Here is a 19,305-nt window from a genome sequence, read left to right as displayed (position 1 = left end):
TATTCTCAAGCATGTATATTTGTTTCATGCACTGTTATTCTTTCATGTTAGCACAATTATGTGGTGGTATTACATTTATGTGTTCTCTTTGTCACCCTCCAATACCTCTACCTTTCAGGGGAACCAGGTGAAATCTACAGGAACTGCACTTCCCACGGCTGGACTGACTCTTTCCCACCGCATGACATTGCGTGCGAGAATGCTTTTGACACATTCAGCTTTCCTGGGGAGGTAGGTGGCATTGTGTTAAAACTCATTAACACTTCAGTCATCCTGGTTGGTTATAAAGCAACAAAAACTGGGAGTACTGTATTACATCACTTATCTTTGATTTTAAAGTGTAATATTTAAAGTACCATACAGTTATGTGTGAAAGTTTGGCCACCTTTGGGCAAATTAAATGTTGTTTACTTCTTGTTACTTAATATTTTTTTAAAAAAAAAACATCTGCTGGCAACAAACTTAAACATGACATCCATCCATTTTCATTAACTGCTTGTCCTGATCAGGACCATGATGGTCTTCTAGCCTATCCTGGAATCACTGGGTGCAAAGTTTGGGGGGGTGGGGTACACCCTGGACAGAATACCAGTCCATTGCAGTATATAGTACATATTTCTGCAAATTTTTTGCAGACTAAATCCAAACTTTTACATTTACTCATTTAGCTGATGTTTTCTTCAAAGCAATTTACATGTTAATCTGGCTACAATTATTTACCCATTTATACAGCTGGGTAATGTTACTTGAACAATTTTAGGGTAAGTACCTTGCTCAGGGGTACTCAGCCAGAGGTAGGGATCAAACCTGTGACATTTGGGTCCAAAGGCAACAGCTTGAACCACTACACTACCAGCTGTCCCCAACTTTTGCATTACTGGACAAAATTTAATAGGAAAATGTAAGTACAAATGTAACAAAAAATGTACAATAATTGTTGTTAATTATAACTTGTTAAATGCAATTCCTAAGCCAACAGAATAAAATAAATGAAAAATATGTCTCTAGGACAGAACATACTTTTACGAACATGAGGTGATGGGGTAATGATGAGTTCCAGAACAGCATCAGCGTATAGTGTTAATAGCCCTTTTCACTCTTTTCTTTCTTGTTTTCATTTCAGACCGCCGAAACCCACCTGTACTTCCTCTATGTGAAAACAATGTATACAGTGGGCTATGCCATTTCTTTAATCTCCCTGTCCATCGCTATATCAATACTTTGTTTCTTCAGGTGAGACCTGTTGTTTTTATTCGTTTACTGCTGGATATTTGCATTCGTTCATTTAGCGGATGCAGTTCTCTGAAACAACTTGATATAATTTAATTCATGCAGCTGGGTAATTTTTATTGGTGCATTTCAGGGTAAGTACCTTGATCAAGGGTACTGCAGCAACAGGAGCTCAGTTTTGAATCTGTGTCCTCCGAGTCCAAAGGCAGCAGCAGTACCCAGCTTCCTGTGCTGTGCATTCAAATGTGAGTTTGAATCTAGCTGTGCCTGTGTCATGTTTTCTGGGATTCTTCTAGAGTTCTGCTTTCTGCCCACAGTCCAAAAACATGTTTTAGGTGAAGTTTTAACTCGCACTTGGCCTTAGTGAATAAGTGTGTGTGATAGATTGGTGTCCAATCCAGGGTCCACTGTGGCTCAAGCTTTATACTTCCACCACTGCAAGAAGGAAGCCGAACATGCAAATTTGTTTATACGGTCACGCCCCATGATACGCCCTTTCGAAATACGGGAACTCGACTTTACGAGAAGTTTTGTCCGATACCCTTACATTGCCTAGCAAGGCATTTCTTTGTATTTATTGGATTCCAGTTGAACAGTACTGCAGATAGTTTGCCTTGTGTTGCATTAAGTTCTTCACCTTCATTACCCCTTGTTTGCTAAATTTACTTGTTCATATTCTCAGTAGTTATGGCCTTTGTTTGAAAGATCCAAATAATGTCAGCTTGTTTGATCAGTGTGAATTGATTTGTACTGTTTTCATAGATTTTGTTTGTCTTTCTTGTTTCTTTGCATTGAAGGCTGAGTTAAGATACATATTGAGGACCATTTTCTAGTTCCTGCTGTGGTGGTAGCGTACATGGGGTCTCAAGACATGGACTTCAGAAACGCTTTAACACTGTTAAACTGCACATGTCTGAAATGCAGTCTTTAAAATGAGGCAATAAAAGGCTTTTGTATTGTCTAATGCCAAACATGACTGAACCCATAAATATCTCTCTCAACCATACAGCTCCAGCTACCTTGCCCAAAAAGACATCGCACAATGCACAGCAACTAAACTTTGGAATAAACACTAGGAAGAGCTTTTCAGAACACAAGAGTTAGTAAACTTACTCAGCTATGTACAAAAACACAGTATTACTGCAAGGTACCACAAGAGAAGTAATTCTGATTTCCCCCTCAGCACCATCATGATTTATATGTATGGTTTGTTTGTGATGTTGAAGTGAAGGTGCTGAAGGAGTGCAGGTACACAGGTATTTCAGAGTAATTAATGAGTGAAACTGCCTTATTATATTGTGTTTTGCTAACTGTTGAAGTATGTAATGTTAAATTGGGCAGTTATAGTGGTTAGAGCTGCTCTTTTATACTCAAAGGCCACAAGTTTGAATCCCATCTCCAGCTGTAATACCCTTGAGCAAAGTACTTACCCTACATTCCTCCAGTAAAAATTAAATTGTAAATTATTCTAAGTCGCTGTGGAGAAAAGCATTAACTAAATGAATACATTAAACTGCTGAAGTAAAATTATGTACATTTTACAGGGGCTAGTGATATTTTAGCTTAAATGGGTGGCAATTCTGGGGTTCAGAAAAAGTTCTTACTGTTGTAATTACCATTAGTTTCAATTATAACAAATGTAAAAAGTCAAGTAAGTTGTTTCCTGCATGGTTCGTTCATAAATGTTTCAACATCAGGCAAGATACCATCTTTAGGACAGTGAAAATGAGAAAGGGGGAGTGTTTAATATTAAAAAAAAAAGAAAGGTTCAGTTGTGAATGGCAGGTCGGTTTACCTCTGAACTTGATCATCTCATGGGGTTTCACCTGCAGCATTCTGCCAGCTCCAATGGGGACCTTGCTGCATCCGCCCCTTACTTCTGAGCGATTTGTTTACTACCCTTTTACAAAACAAACTGGTCACCCCTATGTGCACATAATAATCAGTCCTACCTTGCAGGTCTGCCTGTCTTCTTTCTTATTTCTAGCAATCTTAGCTGTATGTTATTTACCTCAAAGCCCACACAATAACTGTGCATTAGTGTGGAGCCACAGCCACTTCACTGACTATTCAAAACTCATAGATGTGGAAGGTATGGGATCATCTACAGCTTCTTCTCCTGCTCCTTACTTCTTGTATACTTTCTCAACTCTTTAAAAACTTAAGGAAAGGCTGACTACTCATGACTGCTATCTCTCTGCACATTGGGCAATGCGGGCACTTTGGATCAGTATGCCGCCCTAAAATGTTCTCAGAAAAGTTGATACTGGCAAATTTTGGAAGCTGGTGATCAACTATATTCAAAGGAAAGGGTACTTATATGATCTCTACAGACACCCAAGACCATGGTGGATAGAACAGTAATGTGACACTGACGTTCAGTTTTCATCCCAACACAGTAAACTGAAAGATTTAAAAAGTACTGATGCCAGCAATCATAACTGAGAGCACTTCCAGATGGAACAGGCTAGTAGAAGTAGCTACGCAGGTTGTGAACCAGCAAAGCTCCAGTTACAAACCTTGGTGTGTTACAGCTATTCTTCGTGATGCCCGCATTAGTTCATTTTGAATGGCCCAGCCTGAAGACTCATATTCGTGACCATGTGTTCCTCACCAGTGACAGAGAAGTCCAAGCACTCCTACAGATACCTTTTCTCTCTTTTTTTTTCAGGAAGCTGCACTGTACACGCAACTACATCCACATCCAGCTCTTCCTGTCCTTCATTCTGCGTGCAGCCTTCATTTTCATCAAGGACTCTGTCCTCTTTTCCACAGAGGACTTCTACCACTGCAACTCTTATCCGGTGCCCAGAATCAAGCCACCATCCACTGATCCAAGCAATAAATTCATATCAGTTCATACCAATCAATATTCTCAATTAAGATTTGATTAAATTACATTTTGCTCAATAGTACTATATTTTGCTTGTAAAATTTCTGCATTGCCCATTATTCTGTTTGCTTATACTAAGTGTTTTGCAGAAAATATCAAAACCTCTTACTTTTATGGAAGTGCAAAGAATTGACAAGAAGTAGACCATATATTACACTGAGTTAAAAGATTGAATAACTGTTCATGTGTGGAAAATGTCTGAATGGGGTTCATAAATTTGTTCTATATTTAAAGCTGTAATATTTGTAATGTCTAGATCTGTTTAATCTGAGATTAGGGAAGTGAAAATTTAAATCCAACTTGGAGTCCGAAAACTGTTTTAGTGATCATTTTGAAAAATTAGACAAATAATGTTGTGGTCTCAATAATGGTTGTGATAATGATTGACCCTTTTAGTGCATTTGGACAGAAAAGATATGGAAAGTAGTGAGCTGAAGGCACAATGTAGGTTTTGCAGTACAAGGCAGGGGAGACGAGACTGGCAGTAATAAACACAAAATAGCCATGTAGGGAGCTGTGCATCACGAAGTCTTGAACTGGATCCTAGCTGCAATAGGCAGGCAGAGAAATTAAGATACAGTATGATTCAACTTACAGAATACACCTAATATGAAGTATCATCGAGGACAGATAGCAGGTTGCAGTACTGTAAATTAGAAAAACAAGAAGTTGAATAGCACTATATATAACAGTATGTACAACAGATGTTTCACTTTTGCACATTATTCATATTTTTGTTCAGTCTTAGTAACTTCCTATTGTGATTAAAACACATCTGAGCTCATTATATTCATGACACAACCCTGTTTATTAGTTTTGCTTTGAAAATATTTCTTGGATCCATCCAGTAAAATTAGACCATATTTCTTTGATAAACTCCTTTAAAGAATGGAACTGTACTGCATGTGTGCTTCATTCACCCCAATCCCTTTCCCCACAGGTGAGCTGTAAACTTGTGCTGCTCTTCTCCCATTACTGTATCATGGCCAACTACAGCTGGCTGCTGGTGGAGGGTCATTACCTTCATGCACTCATCCGTGTCTCCTTCTCCAAGAGACTCTATTTCTGGTGTTATATGCTCTTGGGCTGGGGTAGGTTTGTCTACTTTTTATAATCTTGTAATCTCTTGGACTTTTGACTGGATGGTCATCTGTTTTTTGTAGAACAACTAGTCTTGCAGTTCCTTCTAGCAGACTTTAAAAACCTATTACCATTTGCACTTTTCCTATCGCTGATCTTTTTTGGCATAACGTGACCTATAGCAAATAGCTTAAGACCTTTCATCTTCATCCAATTAGATGATCAGCATTTATCAACTAAAGAAGTGCTTCACTTCCAGGGGCACCCTCAGTGGTTATAGTAGCCTGGGGCTTGGCAAAATACCTCCACGAAGATGAAGGGTAGGACTTTGACAATCACATATTCATGTTACTTTTAGCACTCTGTGCTCAACATTGGGTAAATCTTTCTTTTTTTGTATGTCAAAGATGTTGGGAAACCAGGAAATATGACTGGATCTGGTGGATCCTCAGACTCCCCGTCCTCCTGTTCATCACTGTAAGTGTCAAACAGCCTCTCCCAGTGCAGCCTGCAAATTAGGCAAAGCAGAAATGCTACAAGAGTGATCTTCAACCATTCATAGTGCTCAGTTTGACTGTGTATAGTAACTACCAATTCAATCAGTATATGTAGAAGCTTTAGAACAGCAGCTTTAAAATGATTCCATACACATGAAACAAAATTATTCTGAAGAGTGTGCATTTTGTTTTGTGTTACAGATTAATTTGTTATTTTTTCTGAGTATAATAAAAATACTGGTGGGGAAGCTAAGGAAGCCGGATGTGCATGGTAATGCTTTCAGTCAGTACAAGTAAGTTTCTTTGAGTTTAAATTTTATTTCAAGTCAGAGTGAACTTTGTCATTCCGCCTATAGGCGAGTGACATATACTGGGGAACAAAATTTTGTTTCTCTTTGGACCTCCATGCCTCATTGGACATATAGTGTGAGACAAGTGCTAATACAGAACAGTGCAGTACACAGGCCAGAGTGTGGTAACAATATACATAATATAATAATACACAATATAAATAACACAAAAAATGTACATATGATATACAGTACAAAGCCATACAGTGAGGTCCTTAACAATGTGCACTCCCAGGTACTTTGAGCTGCTCACTTTCTCCACAGTGGTGTCACTGATGGTGAATGGGGGGGAGCAGCATGAGCCTTTCTAAAATCAACAATGATCTCCTTTGTTTTTCCAGTGTTGGGAAAGGTTATTGATTTTTGCATCAAGTAGCCAGTTGATTCACTTCCTCTCTGTGTGTTGTTTCATCCTTCTTGCTGATGAGACCCACCACTGTTGTCTCATTAGCAAACTTTATGATGTGGTTCGAGACGTGTGTTGCAGTGCAGTCATAAGTCAGAAGTATGAACAGGAGTGAGCTGAGCACACAGCCCTGTGGGGTACCTGTGTTCAGTAGTATGGTGGTCCCGTAGAGCTGTGGTAAAGTAGCTTAAATTAAGCAACTATATTTCTGCCAGGCGCCGTCACAACCATGAAGAATTGTTTTTACGGGAATTCTTATTACGAGCGGCTCTTCTGAAACAAATTACAGTCATTGCATAAGGAAAGCCTGCATTTGTATTTATTTACATATTTTTAGTCATAACCCCTGACCTAATATGGGCTGCATTTGCTCTTTGTTTTGCAGGAAGCTGGTCAAATCCACTTTCCTCTTAGTGTCTCTCTTTGGCCTGCATTATATACTCTTTGCCTTCTTGCCTGACAAAGTAAATGATTTAACATATAAAATTTGGAATTTTGTTGAACTTGCCCTATCATCCACCCAGGTACTAAGTTTTCTTATCTTTTATAATCAAGTGCTCTTTCAAAATTGTTGTATTATATATCAACTTAATTCTGCTTTGCAGGGTTTTGTGGTTGCAGTTCTATACTGTTTCCTAAATGGGGAGGTAAGTTATTTACTTCATTTTTCCAGTACCAGTTAACAGAAATAAGTTAATAGAAACTGAGATGTAAAATTGTTGCTAAACTAAAGGATTATTACTTTAAGATTCATTAAAGTAGCTGGTTTATGCTTTCTAACAATAGAAGTGATAATCAGTGACAAGTTTCATAGGACAAATCATGCTTTCCTAAAAGTGTTGTCTGTCACAGCATGTTTCTGGTTTACACCCATGCTGAAATGATGACATAAATGCTACATTTACAGTGTTACAGACAAACTAGCAACTGCGGAGCAAAATGTAAACAATCACTGTACATTTTATAACCATGTCACTGGAAAACTTTAGAAAATGGAAGACAGCATTAAGATGTGCAACATAAGACAAATTTATATGAATTACAAAACTCAGCTAGGGGCAGCTGGGAGCATAGCAGTCTGAATCTCACCACCAGCTATATTACCCTTGAGAAGGGTACTTGCTTTAAATTGCTCCAGTAAAATTACCCGGTTGTATAAAGAGGTAAATAATTTCTTACACAATTTTCTATGAGATGTATGTCACTTTGGAGAAAAAGCGTCTTCTAAATGAGTAAATGTAATATAAATGTAAATAATTGTACTAAATAAAAAATAACACTGCAAATTAGTTTGGAGAAAAGTATCAGCTAAATGAATAAAGGTAGATGGATTATGAAACACCATTCAGTTTGTTTTTAGAGCAGTGTTGAAAAAAAGATCACAGGCATTAGCATTATACAAATAGGTTGGCTATACATTAAATTACTAAAAACCGTCATTATTAAAACGCTTAGTAAGCCAACTGGTCACAGATGAAGGGAACAAAAAAAATAAATAAAAACTGGGGTCCAAGCACTAGTGGCTGCACACCCCTTCTGGGCATTCTAGATTGAAAGACATAAGTCAGTTTACGGCTATTAATAATATTGCTGCTATTGCTATATAAATTGATATCCCTTTTTGCATAGACACATTGCCTCCACCATGACATGCAGTTGTCAGCTTCCATCAACATGGAAGTGCTGGTATCACAGCCAGCCTCCTCAGGCCTCATTACGGGGTAACAGTGCTCAGCAAGAAAGAAACGGAAGTGAAAAGAAAGGGAAAGTAACTGACACAGTAAATATGAATTACATCAGTTATGGATATGGGAACAGGTGATAGCGCAGTTGTTAGAGCTACTGCTTTTGGACCCAAGGTCACAAGTTCTTACTTCAGGATGTACCCTTGAGCAAGGTACTTACCCTAAATTGCTCCAATAAAATTACCCAGCTGTAGAAATGGATAAGCAGTTGTAGGTAGATTGATTGCTTAATTAGATTATAGATTAAGTTGCTTTGGCAAAAAGTGTCAGCTAAGCGAATAAGTGTAAATTTAACATATAAGTGTTAAGCCTGGCTTTAAAAGCTGAGACAGACTGGGCACTGCTGACAATAACTGGCAGACTATTCCAAAATTTAGGTGCTCTATAGCTAAAGGCATGCCCTCCTCCTGAGATGTTATTGACTGGAGATACTTTAAGATAACCCGCATGTAAAGAACGAAAACGACATTCTGGAGCATATGAATCAATAATTTCACTAAGGTCAGCAGAGTTGCCATTTACTGATTCATAGGTTGAGTAAGATTTTGTAATCTATTTTAAACTTAACTGGAAGTCAGTGTAGTAATTTAAGTACCAATGTTATATGGTCATCCTTCCTAGTTCTTGTAACAGCTCTGGCAGGAGGGTTATGTATGAACTGTAACCTGGATACAGTCTAGTTCACACAGCCCAATAACAGTATTAAAGTAGTCCAACTTTCTCAAAACAAAAGCAGGAACCAGTTTCTCTGAATCCTGCCCACATGTGACAGAAATAATAGGTTTCCATCCAACAAAGTACTTAAGTCCAACATATTCAATACGCTAGAAAGTCAGTCTGCAAGTAGTACAGACGGACGTAACTGTTTCAAGGCTGTCAGCACCAACACAAGTACCTCTGTTTTAATGCCACTGATGGCTCATCGGAAATGTATAACTGAGCACCATCAACATATGAGTGAAAACTTACATTATGCTTACGAATATCACCCACTGGTAAATATAGAGTGAGAATAATAATGGACCCAACATAGAGCCCTGAGGGACATTATACTGAATCTTAGACAAGAAGGAAGGGAACAGTCATCAGGTTTTACTTTGCAGTATGATAAATATGGAAACACTTCAGAACAATCACAATGTCCCAGTTAGTCCTACCAGGGATTCAAGTGAACTGAGTAAAATACTGACAAAGAGTATGAAACAAAGCACTCAGGTGCAGTAACACTGTACAATGATTGAGGGTTTAGCCACATCACCAGAGCAGAGAGATCAGTGCTGTCACCAGGGCAAACCAGACTGAAATTTTTCAAATATATCTTGACTTGAGTCAAGTATTTATGGGAAACGACAATCTTTTCTTAAATTTTGGATAAAAACTGCACATTTTCACACACAAAACCAGTCGTATTATTTATACGTATTAATTAAGAAGAGGTAACGAACGCGTTTTGGCCGCTCAACATTGAAGCTCTTGATTATGGCACCAAACTCACCTGCCTCCTGACAAAATGTACCTCAGTATATGGATGGATGGATGGATGGATGGTGGAGGATGGATGGATGGCCACCTACGCACTGCCTCACATTCTGCGGCGGCAACACGTCATACACAACACGTTTTACGCAGGGGCGTGTCTGAAGGATGGCACCGCCCCCAACACCATTGGACTAGAGTACTGTCAATCTGACAATGCTCAACGCCATTGGATCAGAGCACCGTCAATTGGTGCCTGATTTGAATCAGAATCAGGTTTAATTTGCCATATCTGCTAACACGCAAGGAATGTGGTGCTTGATGCTTTCAATATTACAGACACTAGATAAAACAGAGAGCTGACACAGACACTAAATGAATAAATAGCATGTTTTACAGAGTAAAACGAGTAAATACAGAAAAAAGTAAATTACAATAAATTACAGTACAAAACAAAAGTGATGGGGAATATTGTAGTACTTAAGTGCTCTGTCGAATATTTAGCAGTTCGTTCTTACTAAGAACCTACTACTATACTATACTAAGAATCTTAGTATAACTGGTCGGAGAAGAGTAACTAAAAAAGAGTAACTAAAAAACACGACAAACAAGCAAAAACAACAAAAGTGCTGGAGAGCATCACACCGAAAGGAGAAGAGACATGAGCCGACTACAGACCACGCTCTGATCATGGTATTAACACATTCAAGTACACATTTCGAAACATGTGGACTGGGCTGTTGTTCTCTGCAGCAATGAATACGTGAACTCTAGATAATGGCAACAGTACCGGAGCTCGATCGCCCTAGTAAAGAGTAGGGCATAACGGCTTCAAAACCTCCCAAGAGTCCCCCATGGCATTATATTACGCAGGTAGCTTAGCTAACGTCATCCTCTTTGCCACCTCCTTTAAAAAAAATCCTGAATCGCCCCTGAGACTCGTACGTCGCTCAGTCCAGTCACGGATTTGATGCGACTCGTCTGCACAGCGCACGCGCCCTCCCCGCTTCTCTCAATTCAGCCAGTTCTCATACCGATTCCCCGCTTCACCTGCGCGACAGCCTTTGTGCGCCTCGCCAACTTTTTTTTAAGTCAAACTTTATTGACAAAAAGCAGCAATCACATAGTTAGGGCCACAAGGAAAACACGAAGCACATCGAAATTACAAAGAAATAGAAAGTTGTCTGTGTTCGACACCACGCGGAGATAATCATTCGAAGCTACACCGAATCGACCGGTTCTGTCTTTCTACTACAAATACAGTATCATAATACAAATATCATTGTTGACATGCCTTCTAAATCGCGGACTTTCCACACCAAGTCAATATTTTGTAGTGCATTTATAACGTGAAAAGACACCAAAACACACAAGTGCGGTTAGTTCTTAGGGCGGGGCTAACAGGATGCTTGTGACGTAGAAGTGTGCGAGTGGCGCATGAACAGACTGTGGGAGGAGCTGTGTGGTCTGGTAGCAACCCCGTCTTATTGATTAGCACGTTAATAAACCCCAGACCACTGGAAATTATCCGTACTGTGGTTCTGTGTTCGTCTGGGTCATGATGATTGTTGGGGATGGAAGTGCATGAAAATCAGGGATCAGAGCGACCAGACTGCTTGGCAGAAACACATGAATTTATGGTCCCTTAGTGTAATGGTAACAGGTTCTTCAGATTGCTTGCTGTGAAATAAAGTTCCTGCCCGATCTTCGGGCTCTGCGCAAAAAGAGTTGTCTTGATGAGGTCAAGTGTGGCGAAGCTTACAGGGTTGCTGTAAACTGGAAAGGTGGTAGACTTTAGTCCTCACCAGTAATAAAGCAGCTGTAACGGATATACAGTGATGGCACAGTACGAACTCCTCCTGTCACTTCTTTACCAAAGGTGCAGCACGAGTTCCGGAGGAAGTGGAGGAGGTGGAAGCTCCGAGAGCTGCATAGAGGCGCCAGGCAACACCATGGCTCCATGAGCCAGAGCGGCGCACCGCTCACCCAGGTCTCCCTGTTCCCTCGAGGCCCCACAGCATGTTCGTCCCAGCTCGGTGGTGAACCTTCACGCCGGCCCCAGGAGCGGTCCGTTTGGGCTCATAGCCCTAAATTCCATGCAGCTCTTCCTCTTGCTTTTCCACGCTCTTGCTCTTTTATATTTCCATTGTGCAGTGCTACCATTTTGGAATTCACCAATTTGAGTTGCACAGCAACATGGGGCCTAAGTTTTCTTATTAGAGCACTGGTACTGTGATGATACAGTACATCTCAAATGTTCAATACATTTCATTCATTCGTTCTCAGCAACCACCTATCCCATGTAGGGCTCCAGCGCCCCACATTCTGAGAAGCACAGAATAGTTTTCATAGGATGCCAGTTCATCACACTATAGGAAATTCAGCTGACACACATTGATACTGTGTAGAAACCAGAAGCACCACCAGGAAACTTCTGTGCACATAGACAGAACATGCAACTCCACACCGACTGAGCTAGATTCCAGCCATGTCTCAACCATCACCTGAGCACTGTGATACATAAGATGTGCCTGCTCTTACTTTTTTCACCTCTTATTTTGTGAACCAAAACAATGCATGCTATGTCAGCCATTTTTCCCTGGGCATTCCACATTTGATATCTGCATTAGTAGATGTGCTCCTGAAAGTATAATATTTATCATGTACAAATAAATAGTACATGTTATGAAATAAAAGTAGAAAGTACTACAGCAGGGTACAATAGTAAATGTTCTGATCATGCAGTTGCAGTGTACTGTAAATAATCAGGCAAGCATAACTACACAAGGAATGACTGAAACAACCATGCTGTGTCTTCTTGTGCAAGTCCAGATGATGGAAATTTGTGAAATTACTTTTGTAGGCATAATAAAATGAACATATATGACAAAACGATATGAGAAAATGCAGGTCCAAGTAGTCAGCTCAACTATAAACATTTTCATTACACTTTGCTAGGTAAAAAGATCCAGTGTTAAAAAAAAAGTGAAACATGAAAGAAATCTGTTTCATCATACTTTGTGACAAAATCCCCATTTTTTTTTTCCATGATTAGTTTCTCCTACACCATAACTATTTTTAACAGTAATCCTGCTGTAACTCATGTTAAGAGGTATGTGACCTTTCAGAGGAACACAACTATCACATCATACTAGAGCTGACTATCATTGGATGTTTACACATTGCAGCTGTCCAATGTCAGTCACGTGCTTGTCCTGAGGAAGGTCACACTAACTGAAACAACCTAGAAGCAGGAGGCACAAGGCTGAGGGAAAGAACACCTTGGATGCCAGGTCATTGGAATGAAGCCCCACCCACACTTGTTCAGTACAGCTCATTTAGAGTGACCAATATTGCCCCTGTGGACTATGCGAAGAAACTGGAGCATCCAGATTCAGGGAGTACATGTGAACTCTGGAGGGAGCAGGGATCAAACCCCTGTCCTCCCACACCACCCCAAGGCTGTGAGGCACTAGTGCTAATTGCTATGCAACTGCACCACCCTGCATCGCATCAGATACATGACACTTGATAAAATAGTATAATACAGAAACCATGCCCTTACAGATGTCTGGTGTAATAAGCCATTTCTCAGCTTATGGCAATGCTGAGCATCATCTTCTTCAGGGCAGTAATAGAATAATTTGTAGACATGCATAGAAGCCTACTCTACCTCCCAGGAAGCTTTTCAAAAAACCACACCCCATTCTGTAAATGTAAATAGCTCCTAGAACTGCTGCAGAAGTTCTGCAACATTGCCTGTATTGGCTAAGTTGCTCATGTTTCAAAAGGGGAAAACCTCCATACACAAGTGTTAAAAGTAATTTAATTGGACATATTTTACAGTCACTATGAAATCTCCTTATGAAAATGCTCATCATGATGTTCAGATGAAATACTGACACTGACACCACAGCAGCTGAGCATTCATGCATTTAAGGCACCTTGGCATGCAAAGTTAACCATTACTGCTGCGGTATGCGCTGCCCATTGAAACACTGCCATTTCTTTCCATTTGGAAGCTGGACTTCAAATTCCATACTTTTCTTTCAGTTCTTCCACTTTGGCAATGTAAGCCTTCATCGCATCCTCTTTGCTCATGCCTGAAGACAGGGGAAAAAGACATATGGAGTACAGTTACTAAAAAAGCCATTTCAGGTTACAGGACAATAAAGGCCTTTTCCTTTACCACAGTGCTACCTATTTCCTTAGCAGCACACAACCCACAGCAGTGAAGGCCTTGCTCTGACCTTTCTTTTTCTCCCAGGCGTCCCATTTCGCCTTGCCGGCAAAGTCCAGCATGCCAGGACGAGCTATAGAAACCAAATCAGATGTTACAATTAAGCACATTGCTTTCCCCATTCACAAAATGAGCCTGTATGGTCAAGACATTCAGCATGTGTAGAACATATGGCACACACCTAGAGAAAACTGCCAAATTTTACAGTTCATGGCTCTTCCTCAAATGCAGCAGTAGTTTCCTTAGACTGCTTACTCATTTGAGGGGCTCAGACCAGTTCACCACACTATAGCTGTTACAGCTGTTGAACCTGTGACCTTTGAAACCCCAGGTTCCAGTCCCACCTCCAGCTATAGTCAGCTGGAGCATGGTACTTGTCAATACTACAGTAAAGTTAACCAGTTGTATAAATAGGTAAATAACCAAGCTACTTTGGAGAAAAGCATCAGCTAAATCAAATGTTGGAAAGCCTTCTTTAAACATGTATGCAAATACACTGCACTCTTCTGCTACCTGAAGCAAACATACTAAGGGATGAGCTATAAAGAATGCCAAGTGGTGGCTAAGGCCCTGTGGAGTGCTCAAGCGTATTGCAAGGTGCCAATGGCATTTTGGTGGCATGTGCCCACACTGTCAAATGACACCTTCATGCCATTAGTCACCATATCATGCATTTTTACTGCAAACTGTGTGCAATCATGCACTAGGCTAAGAGGTTCCTGATAAAGATGCCAAATAGCACATTACTCATGGAAGTAAAAGATACAAACTCAAGTTCTGAAACAGTGACTCCAATATAAAACTCCAAAAAGATTTGAGGAAATTAGTAGTGCATTGAGGAATAGGAGCTGAATTGTCTTATGGACAGTAACTCCTCACACTTAACAGTCCACAAGGATGACCATTGTACTGCTTACTGCACTGCCTGCCACTTCTCACCACCACTTGTCAGCACACATTACAAGGATAGCAGTATACAGAATTAGGATAATTAACCTATAACATTTATGACAAGCCCCTTGCTGCTTCATGTCTCATTTGACAAACCGTGTTCTCATTTAAGTCGGGGATACATGGCATTGCTCGGCCACAAGAAAATTGTGGTAGACATGCCATGTGTTCAGAAGAGGTACACCCCAGCACAAATCCATTTATACACATTTCTGATAAACTATACCTTAAAATCAGGGCAGATGCTGGTGAGCAGGCATGAATACCATTGACCTCAATCACATACCTGTGTTACATCACCCACTGTGGTCTGCTTGTACAACTGTAGAATCTCCAGCATCTCTGCATCTGTAGGCTTCACCTTCAGGTGCTTCACCTCTTCGGCAGCTTTGTCAAACTCAGCCTACGGAACAAGATTTGGGGGGGGTGCTCTTACTATACTGTGATAGCTGAACAAGGTAATTTATGAACACATGACTAATTGAGTAACTCAGCAGGCAACAGTTCAGAGGAAAAAATTACAACTCAAAGGACAAAAAAGTTAGTCTCTTGCAGGTTCAAGTCCTTCACCACACACAGATTTGTGGAAAAAAAAAAAAAAAAAAAAAAAAAAAAAACAGCTGCAATGAGCACACCAAGAAGGAAGAAAGAAGTTACCTTTTGTGGCAGGGGAAAACAATTTAAAAAAACCACCTTAATGGTAGCTTACAGCTCACTTAAGCACATTCAGACTTTTGATCAAGAAGCAGCCAAACAGAATCTAGATACAATGAAGAAAGAATGAAAACTAAGGCCTAGTCTCCATGCACAAATCAGGCATCCCTGCAAAAAATCTCAGTCCTGCAGTGGCACCACTGATACATCCCTGTCCCAAAACACCTGATACAAGTGGTTGTAATTGCATGTCTCATGGAAGAATGAGAACTAACAGGCAAAAACACCATTGCACTGAATAAGTGCAAGACTCCATTGTGAGAGCTGGGGGTACAACAGCAAACATATCCCTCAGTATAAGACACCAGGAACTTACTGTGGTATAGATTGTGTGTGGAAGATTTTTTTTTTTTTTTTTTTTTTAAAAAGCAGAAGTCACTCTCTGCTTATATGACTCCAGACCATCTAGACCTTCAACACAGAGTTGAGTAATGCACAGAATATTGCAATAGTCAGCTGCAATAAGAATTTTACACACCAACTGAGGGCCTAGTAAGTCATTTTCTGCATTGTCCCCCATTGATTCATCATGATTGAATCACATGACAACATGTGTAGCAGGAGTGATTCCTGTAGCTGGGGACGTACAGACAGGCGTTTCCTCTGGAACCCCAACGAAATAATCGTATAATTTTTCGAGCACTTCAGGCTTAGAGCAACCTATCCATCCATCATCCATGAGTGGGTCCTTCGACAGTAAGAGCCTTCGCCTCCAGCAACCCAGCGCCGCTCGAAACATGTGGATGTGCCACGATCACTGAAACACACAACGGAAGCCAGGGCACGAGACGAGGGACGATAGACGGACGGGCACGCGGACGTGCTGCGCTCCCTCGTCCATCACCACATTTAAAGGCGACTCGAAGACGTTCATGACACATGTCCCTGTCCGGTTGACGTTTTCATTCACTCGGATGCACGTATATCGCTCAAACAGACTCCGCGAACACATTTTGATTTTCTTATTTCTTCGGGCTGTTCGAGCCGCGTTAGCTGCTATCGTGTGACGAGAGCAAGTCTGAAGACATCGTCGTTCCAGCGATACAGCCAGTACACGGCGCCCACGACAAGCACTCACGAGCTACGGAAAAACGCAGCACTATCAACGCGCACATGCGAAATTTTAAGGGGGGGGAGAGAGAGTACCTGCGACATGATGTTCCAGTGAGTTTCTTCAGTCTTAATGGCCACGCGGTACCCAAGGGTTCTTCGCCGCAGTGTTCACAGGGCTAAGGCACACCGCCAACGCCTTGCTTATACTATTGGCTGCGATTCCCGCTCTCCTGGGCCAATAGGAACTGTTGTATGTTCGACTCGACAGATATCTCCAACGAGTTCATTGGCTGGCCAAAGCTCTTCCGTTGTCTCGAGAGGTCCGACTGAGGCCCAGGGCGAGCACGCGGAAGAGTGAATTGGGTCACGGGGTCAAGGTGCGCGTGCCTCTATTGCGGCTACGTTACCGCTGTAATGGGAGCAGCTCGCAGAGTTCAAAGTACACCTTGCAAGTACAGAACTTATCAGTTTTACGGGACTGTGAGAAATAAACCAAAATTCCTGAGCAATGTGGTTTAGGTGTGTTAGCATTAATTAATTAACCTATCTCATCCCAAACGTTATAAACACGGTATTTTCACTGCAATGATAATATTATATACAATCTTATAATTCTGCGAAGAACCAAACATAATTATTTAAATCAGCCTCTGAGCTTAGATCACAGGTTCGAATCCCACCTCCTTCTGCAGTGTCGGGGTACTTGCCCTGAAGCGACACAGTGAAAATTACTCAGCCGTATAAAGGGGTAAATCAGTGTAAGCAGCACAGCATTGTTAGTGGCTTTGGAAAAGAGAGTGAGAATAATAAAAGGAACAAGCGAATGTTCACTGGGCAGCTGCAGCGTCCACAGCTAAGACTGGAGAAAAGAGGCAACCCCCGGAAGACATGTCGGATCACACTCTGAATGACACGCTACTAAGCATCTTATACAGTTTCTACTGCGTTCATGGGTGTGTGGAGCTGAGTGTTAACATAGACCCATTGTGTTCTTACTGCTCTTTCACACGGCGGCCAGGTGATGATCATCGCAGCTCCTGTCGGATCATAACAAATACATTTCATAGACGCTCAAAAGATGAGTTATGCTGTGGATAGTGTCATACTGTATTGTAGTGTCGTGGATCCAGTCCTACATTTACATTTATTCATTCAGCAGACACTTTTCTCCAAAGCGACGTACATCTCATAGAAAATACAATTTGTGTATTACCTTAGGAGAAAGAGACAAAGCTGCAGATGTGAGAGACTTAAGTACAGTTAGTTTCCTTCACCATATGCATCGACGTTCATCACACAAGCAGCTGCATAAAACTTTACCAGAATATCACCAATTCCTAATCACCTTCCTAGTAGTTTTTTTTCGACATACATATAAAGATTTACATTACATTGCAGGAGTGGCTATGTAAAGGATTGATCCGAGCAAGATCATGAACATTTATACCTTATATAAACTTAAGAGATCATGAGTGAAGTGAGTCCAACTTAGAGATGAGTTTTATGACCCCTTTTAAATGTGGACAATGATCCAGCAATTCTGAGTGAGAGGGGGAGGTTGTTCCACCACAATGGAGCCAAAAACCTCTGTGGTTTACCTTCCGTGCGTGGGGCCGCCAAACGGGCAGATGTGGAAGAGCCAACCAACCAGTCTGGTTGGTGTGTAGCGGCTGATCAAGTCTTGTAAATAGCTGGGAGCAGTTCTACTGATGCATTTGTAGGCCATAACCAGGGTCTTAAATTTGATCCGGGCAGCTACGGGAAGCCAGTGCAAAGAAACGAGTAGGGGATGGGAACGCTTCAGCAAGTTAAACACTACTCGGGGAACGGCAGCGTTCTGTATCAACTGCAGAGGTTTGATGGCAATAGAGGGAAGGCCAGACAGGAGAGAGCTGCAGTAGTCCAGGGGGGATGTCACCATGGCTTGGACAAGTAGTTGGGCAGAGTCAGTTGTGAGGTAAGGACAGATCCTGCGGATGTTATACAGCAGTTACGAACCGGACCGCACAGCAGGAGGTGAGCGGCGGGAGAGCAAGCAAAGCTTCATCTGTATTTACAGCCGCTCCCCATCGCTCACATTACCGCCTGAGCTCCGCCTCCTGTCAGATCAGCGGCGGCATTAGACTCTCATAGGAGCAAACCCTGCTGTGAACTGCGCATGCGAGGGATCTAGGTTGCGCGCTCCTTATGAGAGTCTAATGCCTGATAATCTGAGGTGGAGCTAAGGCGGTGATGCTAGGGCTGGGGAGCGGCTGCAAGTACAGAGTAACATTAGCAGAGAGGTTTGACTGCACAGAGACCATAATAAATCAATTGCTTGCAGACTCATATCAAAACCAATCAGTGAGTGGCAAGTGACAATTAAGCTGCATATGGTGGCAGGCTTTATAGTGGCAAGTGAGTTGATGTATTTGTACAGCTGCATCTGGTGGCAGGTTTTAAGTCAGAATCCGACACTTATTTTAGTCCGCACGTGGCCCGCCAATTATTTTATTTACCATTTCTGTCCGCGCCTCTTTCCCCAGATGGGACTGTCTAGTTGCAGGAAAACAAGCTCAGGGCTCCCACTGATTCTGCATTATGGTGAGTTGTATAATTATTTCATTATATATTACAATGTAATAATAATAGAAATAAAGTGCACAATAAATGTAATGCGCTTCAATCATC

The 19,305-nt window shown here is 41.2% G+C and overlaps 2 protein-coding genes across 2 annotated transcripts; one reads left to right on the top strand and one right to left on the bottom strand.

The window, feature by feature from the left end:
• Positions 1-118: 118 nt before the first annotated feature.
• Positions 119-12,185, top strand: LOC114909795 (secretin receptor-like; the record flags this gene model as incomplete). The annotated part of the gene is made up of 11 exons (XM_029249598.1): positions 119-231; positions 1,124-1,233; positions 3,902-4,034; positions 5,064-5,214; positions 5,463-5,523; positions 5,611-5,680; positions 5,902-5,993; positions 6,842-6,980; positions 7,062-7,103; positions 11,557-11,744; positions 12,086-12,185. Coding segments are annotated over 11 exons (1,199 nt in total), but the record flags the coding sequence as incomplete, so codon positions are not given.
• Positions 12,186-13,041: 856 nt separating this feature from the next.
• LOC114909796 (acyl-CoA-binding protein-like) lies at positions 13,042-16,993 on the bottom strand. Its single transcript, XM_029249604.1, has 4 exons — positions 16,729-16,993; positions 15,151-15,271; positions 13,928-13,990; positions 13,042-13,780 (listed from the first exon to the last, which is right to left on the bottom strand). Exons 1-4 carry the CDS (start codon positions 16,735-16,737, stop codon positions 13,707-13,709), a joined length of 267 nt encoding a protein of 88 aa, XP_029105437.1. The 5' UTR covers positions 16,738-16,993; the 3' UTR covers positions 13,042-13,706.
• Between the last annotated feature and the right edge of the window lie 2,312 nt (positions 16,994-19,305).

This window comes from Scleropages formosus, unplaced genomic scaffold (genome assembly GCF_900964775.1).
Source record: "Scleropages formosus unplaced genomic scaffold, fSclFor1.1, whole genome shotgun sequence".
Classification (NCBI taxonomy): Eukaryota; Metazoa; Chordata; class Actinopteri; order Osteoglossiformes; family Osteoglossidae; genus Scleropages; species Scleropages formosus.
Note: the sequence above shows the minus strand (reverse complement) of the source record. Positions and strands in the feature narration are given on the sequence as shown.

Bases quoted from the DNA above. Each gene is read 5' to 3' on its own strand.
- LOC114909796 (XM_029249604.1), bottom strand. The intron at 13,991-15,150 runs GTGATTGAGGTC...TGGTTTCTATAG, and splicing joins GGGTGATGTAACACAGGTAT to CTCGTCCTGGCATGCTGGAC. The intron at 13,781-13,927 runs GTCAGAGCAAGG...CCCTGTCTTCAG, and splicing joins CGCCTGGGAGAAAAAGAAAG to GCATGAGCAAAGAGGATGCG.